This window comes from Nuphar pumila, chromosome 15 (genome assembly GCF_984573655.1).
Source record: "Nuphar pumila chromosome 15, dmNupPumi1.hap1.1, whole genome shotgun sequence".
NCBI classification, from domain to species: Eukaryota; Viridiplantae; Streptophyta; class Magnoliopsida; order Nymphaeales; family Nymphaeaceae; genus Nuphar; species Nuphar pumila.
In genome coordinates, this window is record NC_143263.1 from 21,065,464 (window position 1) to 21,075,923 (window position 10,460).

The 10,460-nt window shown below is 38.1% G+C and overlaps 1 protein-coding gene across 1 annotated transcript in view; it reads right to left on the reverse strand.

Moving 5' to 3' along the window:
* Positions 1–6,185, reverse strand: part of LOC149814756 (nudix hydrolase 16, mitochondrial-like) — a 32,411-nt gene extending 26,226 nt beyond the window's left edge. The window contains exons 1-2 of the mRNA XM_089989924.1: positions 6,115–6,185; positions 281–395 (exon numbers count right to left, since the gene is read on the reverse strand). Coding sequence (XP_089846050.1) covers positions 281–395; positions 6,115–6,185 — 186 coding nt within the window. The remainder of the gene's footprint in view (positions 1–280; positions 396–6,114) is intronic.
* Between the last annotated feature and the right edge of the window lie 4,275 nt (positions 6,186–10,460).

Here is a 10,460-nt window from a genome sequence, read left to right on the forward strand (position 1 = left end):
GTATCAATGGCGTGACACCTGTATAAAATTAATTCACAATAACCAACTCTCACCAAGAAGGGGAAAATAAAGAGGATGGTACTGTATACAGTAGTGGAACAAAACAGAACAATCATTTCAACTCAAACATCTACTTAAAATCCAACTCTATAATATCATCCACAGAAAACAAATAAAGAGGACCGAGAAACAAAATTCAAGCTTGATTTCAATATTTCAAGCCTCACAAAATGACAGGTTTAAATAGAAGAAGGCTAATATAATGCAAAAGGTGCTGTACCTTTGGAAACAAAAGGCCAGGTCCACTTTGGGAATCAATCATTAGAACCTGAACAACCTCCCTAGACTTGGGACCAGAATTCTCATCCACAACTCCATATTTGTATGGAATGCACCTGTGGACTCCTTTGGTGTTATATAACATTCTTTGTTGCAGGAACTAAGAATAATTACGTGAAATACAACAATACCCTAAGCATGAAGATCAAATAATGGTAGAAATGATACCTTCTCGCTAATTTAGAGAACCAAAAAATATAGGTAAAAGAAATACAACTACTTGTCCTAAGGAGCATATCAGATATTAAACACTTGATTTAACAATAACTAAAAGAAGATATTGTTAACTAAATCTTTGCATATGTGAATGCACAATTCGGAAACAACCAAAAAGAGAACTTGTTAAAGATGCAGATCAGAATTGGATAGAATATATTAGCAGCAGTTAGTGTGGAATGTTATGCAGCATGAATAAAACTGACAAAGACATGAATGCACAAAACAAGAAAAAAGAAAAGCATTCTGATGCATGTAAGTACATGAAGAAATGAATGCAAACTTGTACATGTTTAAATTATAGGTAAGCAACTTTCAGTTCGACTCTTGCATTGAAAAGCATTTGCCACTATCAAATAAATTCCTTACGACATGCTTTAAGAAATGCAGATGAAGATTGCAGTTTAACAATTTTTTAACATTCAGAAGTAATGCTATAAAAGTTAATCTAATGATGCAACATAACTGTGAGCCTATCGAATAAAAACTGGTAGAGACGCCCTCAATTGTTAACAGGGTTATATCACAATAGCTTGTATAATAACATAGGGGAATACATCACACTATGCCACAAATGCACCTGATGTTGTACGAGATACTTGTTTCACCACCACCATCTCTCTCTCTCTCTCTCTCTCTCTCTCTCTCTCTCTCTCTCTCTCTCTCTCTCTCTCTCTCTCTCTCTCTCTCTTTGAGAAAAGAACAGAAAAACAAAAGAACCTCTCTCTTCCATTTATGAGGCATTCAACATCCAAAAAAGTAGAGGATTTCCCCATTTTGCTGTAAATTGACCAAAGGTAATGGGAAATTTCCTATTGGATATGTTAAATTGTATATACACATATAATGTATATATATACACAATATATATGTATACATACCTATGTATTTATAAGTATATGCATATATCCATATATATGTATTATATATGTATATATTTTTCCTTTTCTTTTGTATTTATTTTAGGAATTTGACTAGTCAACATAGTGTTGACTAGCCATTGGAGCTAGTCCGATGGCTACAAATAGAGAGAGCCGTTGGACTAGATCCAACGTCTTTTTTGGCTCTCTCTTGTGTATATAAAAGGGGGTGAGCCCCCTCACTATTTGTAATGCTTCTTGCATATTTTATGTGAACAATAAAATATTATTTTTTATATTTATACCTTCTTGGTATGCATCCCCTTTGTGGGATTTGTGAGTATATCCATAATGACCACTTTTGTGCTTGTTCACTTTGGTTGTTGGTGGACTTTCGTTTACGACCAAAGGCTCTTTGGTTCTTCACATGGTATCAGAGTCACGTGCACTTGGAACTTGAAGATAGTATTGTTCGTTAGTTCGTGGGATCGTGTTCTTCTCACGCTCTTGTTGGTGGTTGCAATACAAGCTTGCTTGCTCATTGGTGATTCACATTCAATAGTTTGTGTGATCGAGTATTGCTCTCTTGAAGGTTGGCTTGGTTTGTTGGTTCGGGTGCCCATTGATCTTAGTCAAAGTTTATGGTATGCTATGTCACATAGGTGCGGGGGGATGCAGCACTTTAAAAAAACTTGGGTGCGGGGGTGCAAAGAGGGTATATATATAATTTTTAACAGTTTTAAGTTAACATTGCTTGTATGTGTGCATTTGTGTATTTATATATATAATATAGCTAAAACTAGACTTAGGGTTAACTGAATCTACTTTTGGACAAAAATGGACCTCAGTGTGGTTGACGTTACTTGACACAAAGGAAGTCGTGTCCAAGTATCGCACCCACATGGGTGCAGGTGCGGTGCCCTGTTAGAAGAGTTCGTGTTACATAGGTGGTCTGGTGCTTGTGCTCTCTCTCTCTCTCTCCTTGTAAAAATGGATCACAAAGAAAGTATCACCATTATACCCATGAAACTCAATTATACAAACTATGTTATGTGGTCTTCAATTATGAAGCACAATATTTGGAGATAAGGATTGTAGGGATTAGTGGATGGATCCGACCCGGAGACTAAACTAGTTTTCACTAAGGTGGAGAACAAGAAGAAAGTTCCTCTTTCGAATGGTGAAAAAACTAAGGCTATAGCTAATTATGAGAAAAAAATGGAAAGAGTAAAGAGCGAGACATGCCAAGATTATGTCTTGGCTCATCAATGGTGCAGATATTAAAAAAATGCTCTAGCCTTTTGAAATTTGAGCATGCTAACAATGTTTGGGAATACCTCAAAAACATGTATTCCCTTAAGGATATTATACATTGTGCAACCTACAAGACAAAGTTCGAACAATGATCCAAGGCAACAAAAACATTAAGGAATACTATAACGGGTTACCCAAACTTTGGAAAGAGTTGACTCTTCTTGAACCAAAGTAGAATTCTCATGAAGATATTGAGCTCCACCAAAAACACATTGACGCGGAATATTTTTATCAATTTCTGAATGGATGAAGGACGAATTTTGAATCCACCAAATTGGCCCTTTTGCATATAGGAAAGGTTCCCTCTATTGTTGATACAACAGAGGAACTAAGTATGGAAGAGAATAGATTGAAGAAAATTCCTCTAAAAAACGATGAAGAATCGGTGTTGGTCGTTTATAGGCCCAGGACCTATACTCATACTTATAGACCACCTCATTTTGGGAGACAAGCAAATGAATATGACAACAAAAGAAAAATTATGTCATTATTGTTATAAACTGGGACATTAAACCTATGAGTCCTAAGCTAAGAAGAAGGGAGGGAAAAAATTATATGAAAAAGAAAGCGATGTGTTAGTTATGCATTTGATTTAATTACCAAATGCATTAGATAGTTTCCAAATATGTACATGAGAGGTGGGCCGACTTCTCATGCACACATTCATGATCCAAGCCCTTGAGATGGCCCCCCTCTCAATGGTCCTAGATCCCCTCATTAAGGAGGCTTTAAACCTTACTTAATCGAGGATCATTTTCTTTATGGCCACAAATCCTAACATCTCCCACTTGGCCATAAGCCATTTAGGGACATTCAATGGCATACAGCCTACACCCACTCTTATGGGCTTTTGCATTTGTACATTCACCACTTCGTATTTTATTCACGCATATTGCGGATTTTAATACGAGCATCATGAGGATTTCTTTCACACTAAGTGAATTATTCACTCATGATTAATTTATACATACGGTCATACCTGAATCTCATTTGACTCACATGTCTTGCAAAGACATACTCAGTAACTGCCTTCGTCAATGAATCAGCTACCATGTCCGACGAAGGTAAATAGCTAACTAAGATTTCATTTTTCCTTATCATGTCATCAACATACTGATATTTTACCTCAATATATTTACTCTTAGAGCTATCAGCTTAAGAGTTCATCAGGCTTATTGCAGCTTTATTATCACAAAATATTTGAATTGGTTCATTCGAGATATCTAGTTTTAACTCACTCAAGAAACGGCATATCCCGACCCCGAAGGTCGTAGCCATATTACAAGTTATATATTCAGCTTCTTGAGTATGCAATGTCACACAACCATGTTTCTTGCATGACCAAGAAACAACTCCACATCTCAAAGTAAAGACATATTCGGAAGTGGATTTTTCATCATCAATGCTTTCTGCAAAGTCAGCATCAGAATAACCAATAAGCTTTAGCTTTATTGCTTGGTAACATAACTTAAGTCCCTTAGTTCCTTTAAGATACCTAAAAATTCTTTTTACTGCTTCCTAATGAGGAATGTCGGGATTACATTGGTATCTACTCACTAAACTCACAACAAAACTAATGTCTGATCTAGTGCATAACACTGCATAAATCACGCTACCAACCGCCTGATTAAGGGACTTCAAATTTTTCTTGTCCATCCTTTGGACAATCATTCTTAATTTCATTCATTTCACAATAGGGGTTAAGCTGGCTTTATTGTTGTTCATTTTGAATTTCTTCAAAATGTGGTCAAGGCAATGGTAGGGCCACAAAGACCTCTGCAGCATCTCCTTTCTTCGACAGCATCGTCAGGCACAATCGGTGGTTCTTGGATGTCTGGCAAAGGGCCCCTCTCTGTCTCCTCTCTTCTTCTGTTTCCTCTCCCTATCTGAGTTGAGTGTCAGATCTCCGTCAACGCCGAAAGATCTTACTACCCGTAGGGTAGATCTGCGCCTACGTTGGCCATATCTGCCCTCTAATCGGCAAATTTGTGCCTTAGATGGCCGGATCTGGCATATGATCGGTAGATTTGCACCCTTACAGGTCAGATTTGTCTTCAGATCAACATATTCATGCCCTAGATGGTCGAATCTGTCTGTGATCGGCAGATCCAATCTCTGTTGGCCCTTTTCTTGTTCAAATAAGGGGATTTTTCACAACAGTCAGTCTGATCCCCTCTTCCTATTTTTAATATTAGCTCTTTGTGTACTTGCATAGGAGACAAGACACATGAATCGATCACTAAAGGAGCAGAGCAATAGCGGCATCCGGTGCTCTGATACCAATATTGGGTCATTCGAGATAGAAGATAGGAAGAGGATGGATCAGGGTGGATTAAGTTGTGATGCTAGTTATCTCCAAGAGATGGAACTAGTCACATCCTCTACAGGTAAGCAGTCCCGTTCGTTTCTCTCTAGCTCTCTATTGTATTTGTGTCTGTCTGCTAGGGAATGAGAGAGCCCTCTATACAAACCTGGGGTTAGATTAGTTTCCCATTCTTGGTGAAACGCCCCCTGATCCTCTCAATCCAAACAGTCATGCATGTAACAGTTATGTGTCATGCATGTGCCAGTTATGCATTTGATTTAATTGCCAAATGCATTAGACAGTTTCCAAATATGTGCATGAGAGGTGGGTCGACTTCTCATACACACATTAAGGATCCAGGCCATTGAGATGGCTCCCCTCTCAACGGTCCTGGATCCCCTCATTAAGGAGGATTTAATCCTTCCTTAATCGAGGATCATTTCCTTTATGGCCACAGATCCTAACAACACTAACGTTATTGTATTGGTGGTGTGGTAAAGATTTCAGAGAAATTCTTTTCAAAAAAGAAAAAAAATCAGCAACATTACAGGTTTGCCAAAGAGAATAATGAAAAAAAATGCAACGGCTACTGCCCAATTATCAATTATACATTCATTAAGTGTTACATAATGCAATATTATCTATTTCGCCATTATCTTTTTGGAGCAATATTAACTGGATCTTAGATAATGCAGTCAAATGACATGGCAGTGATTTAACAGCCAATAAAATTAATCGAGTTGTGGGGATTGCTTTAACCCCCACAACCAACCTTTTATCATCAAAGATGTTAGAAGAAAAAGAAAATGGCAAAGAAGACAGTAATAAACCGTATCCCTCATATAACCATGGTCATAAAACCAGAGCCCTTAACCATCGTTAAAAACACATTTCCAATTACAATGTCGTTATTGGAACAAAAAACGCGCAGCACCAAAATATCATGCACAAAACTACAAGCTAGAGGCGAAGAAATGCACATATGGAAAAGGAGACAGGCCCCACGATTCAACATATGCTCAAAAGTAGAATATACCCATAGATGAAAAAGGATCGATTTGAGAGAGAGAGAGAGAGTACCCAGCAACGAGGCGACAACCACCTTCATAGCGCTGTTGATGTCGACCCGTCCGGGCCACCAAATCGGACATGCTTCGAGATAAAATATTCATCTCACCACTCACGTCCCCATCTACACATTCCTCTCTCTCTCTCGCTCTCTCTCTACAATACAGCGCCCGCCATCCTCCCTCCCTCGTTCTCTCGTGCAAAACCACGACCAACAAAGAAAACCGCACTAAATTGAGAGAGAGAACCACAAAGAAACAAGTTAGAGAGAGAAAAACAAGCTGGAGAAACACACTAGAGAGAGAAGGGAGATGGGTGGTGTGCAAATTGAGGAGATGGACCCTAATAATCGGATCTCCATGCCCAACTGAGTCAGAGGCAAACCTTCCTCGGCTATTTTTTCTATGCCCCCAACCCTCTCACCCTCGCCTTTGGTATGGGTGCGGCTGCGTCAATGAGTCGGGTCTCACAACACCTAAAACAGGCCCAATTCAATAAACGGATTGGACCCACAATGCTTGCTTCTTTTTTTGAGTTTTACTCAAAAAAACAGCCTAAGCGCAGAGACCTAGCCATTCTGGCTCAGTCTGCCCTACTACGGTCTCTGTCCATGTCGGCTTAAAACTACCAGGGCTTACCCCTGACCCCAGAGAATCACCAAGCTTCAGGTTAACCAGGGGATGACGCCCATGGGATTTGAACTAGACTGCCCGGCTAACAGTCTAGGCCCCATCCCCTAAATACAACATCTCGTGGCATTTAATCTTGTCTTGGTTAAGATTATGCCCGCCATGAAGGAGTTTGCTCTTGATTCAACCTGCAAGAGAGCCATTCTATAACTGGTATCATGCACGTCTCAAGTAATAAAGATGTGGTGCATGAGAAAATTCTTGTCTCTCACATAGCATGTCATTGGCATTACATGAGTCACTCTGGCATGCCCTTATTGCATGTGGTTGTTAAAGCTGCTACAACACTGATGAATTAAAATAGGTGGCACAAACAATTAATGTGCCACCCTAAGAATACAATTAGCCAACTATCTAGAAGTGGTCATAATACAAGCACACCTGCCGTGGTTACAAAGATTGAAAAATCTTCCTAATGTTCCTATAACCTACCTTGTAGCATATCTTTTTTAACCCTTATATTGAAGTCGCCTACCTAAGTCTTGTAGCTCATATATGGTAAGACCAGTGAATTTTTGTGAATTATTGAAATAAATAAAAGAGATTTTTATTTCAATTCTCATATTTTGATTTTTATCATAAATGAAGGAAAATTCAAGTTATCAATTCAAGTGAATTAGAGGTTGAGAAAATTAAATTTAAAATTTAAATTCAATGAGAAATTGGAATTGGAGGATAATTGGGAATTTATGCAGTTTGAATTTGGATCCAATTAAATCAAATTAATTTTACATATAGCATTTGGATCTGAATCTCGGATAAATATGAAATCCAATTTTTAGAAATAGTTTAATCTAGATCTCTGGTAGATCCAAAATCCATTAGCGAAGGTGGTTGGATTTGATAATTGAATATGGATCCGAGAAAGATCCAAAATTCACTTTAGAATTGGGTATGATTTGGGTTTGATCCAAATATAATTGGATTCAATCTGGATCCATAATGAAATAGAAAAACTTAGATTAAGGTCTTAATTAATATTTTTTTAATATTTAATATTAGTAGTCTATTTACTTAATATATATAACCTAAAATTAAAAATCATCCTAATGTTTTCTCTAAAATTTAATGTTATTAAGAAAAATTAAACCAAATAGTAAACAATATATATATATATATATATAAGCAAATGAGGGTCGCCCTTCTCTAGTGAACCCTCCTACTTAAAAGAGAGATCATCTTTTGATGGTCTTGTTTCTTTTAGTCCTTGTAATAATGAGGGGGGGAGATGAAAGGTGAATAGCCTTCTCTTCTCCAAGGAGTTAATAAAAATAAAATAATAAAAGTATTAAAAGTCAACTTAAATTTACCTTAGAAAAGAGAAAGAAACACATAAAACTTGGTGTGTCTCTCCCTCTCCCTTGTCACGTTAAATGAGGCTCTATAAAAGGAAGTATCACTCATACTTCTCTCTCTCTCTCTCTCTTTTATAACCCCCTCTTCTTTAAAAAATTAAATAAAATTAAAAATAAAACAATAAAATCATTTGAATGATTTGAAAAAGGGACTCCTTTTTCACATTTAATGGGCTCCCTATAAACAGGGAGTCTCACACGTATAAACCATTTCTAGGGATGGCAGTGGACCGGAGCAGGGCTGGGGGACAAGCTCTCTACTTCCGTCCCGTGTCAAAATTTTGCCCTCAATCACCACGTTCATCCCCACACAGGTTTTGATTTCAACATCCATCCTTGGTTCATTTTTCGTTTGTGTCATCCATCTCCTGTCCAAATGGGGCAAGGTGGGACAAGGCTTCATTTACCTGATCCTTTCATCATTATTGCCTTCTGCCGTTAAAAGAAAGAAAGGAGAGAAACGGGAACTCGCACGGCTCGTTAGAAGGAGAGAAAGGAGAGATTCGAGAAACAATTTTATGTTAGGGTTAGGAATATATATAAAGGATTTTATAATATTTATAAGGGTATAATAGTAATTTCTTTAACAGAAGACGGGATGAGGCAGGGTGGGGTAGCTGTAAGAGTAAGTTCATCCTCGCACGGGTTTTGATTTTAACCTTCATACTCGGTTCATTCCCCGTTTCATGTCCTCCATCTCCGGTTCAAACAAGGTGGAGCCCATTTTCCTAGTCCATTGCCATCCCTAACCTTCTCTATATATATATCCTTATCTCTCTAAGCTCCTCCTTATCTCTCACGTACTCTATGGCTGGAGAAGGAGGGACTCCACCATTGGAGTTCGTAGGTGCATACGTGCGGCCGAGAACGGAGCAAACGGGCTTGGTGTTCTGAATCCATTTCATTCGAAATTCAAGATAGGATTTTTACCCCTGTGTGCGTGAGTAACGGGCCAGCATATAGGACCATACTGGACCCTACTCCAATATGTTTGTCAATCTGTATCCTGTGGTGAGATCGATGGCTGTCTCCCGTGGTGAGATCGATGGCATATCGAGTATGAACGAATCCCACAATGCTCGTGTGTGATTTGAACCTTATAAATAAAAAAAAAAGAGAATTTTTACCAATATGTGAATGCATTCGATCGGTGATAGTTATATGCTTGAAGTTTTAGAGTTATTTCAAAAAGATACATATAGCTTTATACGAGGATAATGTGATATTCACATTCATGAATTTGTGCTTTACTATTTTAAAAACTATTCTTTTCTTTATAAAAAAATACATATGCTTCCATGATTGATAAGTGGCATAGATTTTACATATCATTCACACACCACACCTCGCATAGATTATTTTATATATTCTGGTTGTAAAAAAAAAAAAATCAGTGGCAGACCGGCTGGGGCTGCATGCGCCCAGCCGCCGGCTATCCCCTATTGGGTGGTTTGACGCATGCTGCACCCTACTGACTGAGTCTACATTGTTGAGCAGGGTGGCAGCCGCTGCTCCCTTCGGGTGCTTTAGCAGGCTGGGATGAGATGATCTCAAACCTCATTGCCTAGTGTCGAATACCGGAAGGGTGCACATTCCTGCCGGCATGCCTATGGGTGGCTGCAACAGTCTGCTGGCATCAACAGATTGTCGCAGCCATGCTGTAGTCCCAATGAAAATATATATATATATATATATATATATATATATATATATATAGAGAGAGAGAGAGAGAGAGAGAGAGAGAAAAGAGAGAAAATTGGTTCAGCAATGGTATGCCTCGTTCACTCATAATGGGTGCGCAATCGAACCAATATCAGTTCTTCGTAGCCCAATCATGGCAGAGGTATATATATATATTAGATGCTTGTTAACTACATGTGGAATACAAAAGAGTAATATGTCATTTCTCTTGATGATTACTTGAATTTTGCAAAACCTCATCTGAATACATGTTTGAAATACTTGTTTAAATAAAAATTTTATAGTTTAATCATCATTTCATGTAAAATAGTATTTGTGGGCACACTTAATTTCACTAAACGTGTAAGACTTTGTTTATGAATCGCACTATAATAATCTCTTGCATAGTCATGTTAACATAAATGCTCAAAAATGAGCATGAGGTTTCCCAGATTTTTTTATGGTGTCACACGAGCACTTGTGATATTTTTGGTATGCATCGCAAACTTTGTAATGTGGTTCAATGGTGTACTTCGTATACTGGTGAGTTTGTCCAAGACTGAGCATGTGGTTGAAAAGGGCCAACGGGATATGATGCATGCGCCCAAATTATTATATTTATAACTGCAAGCAC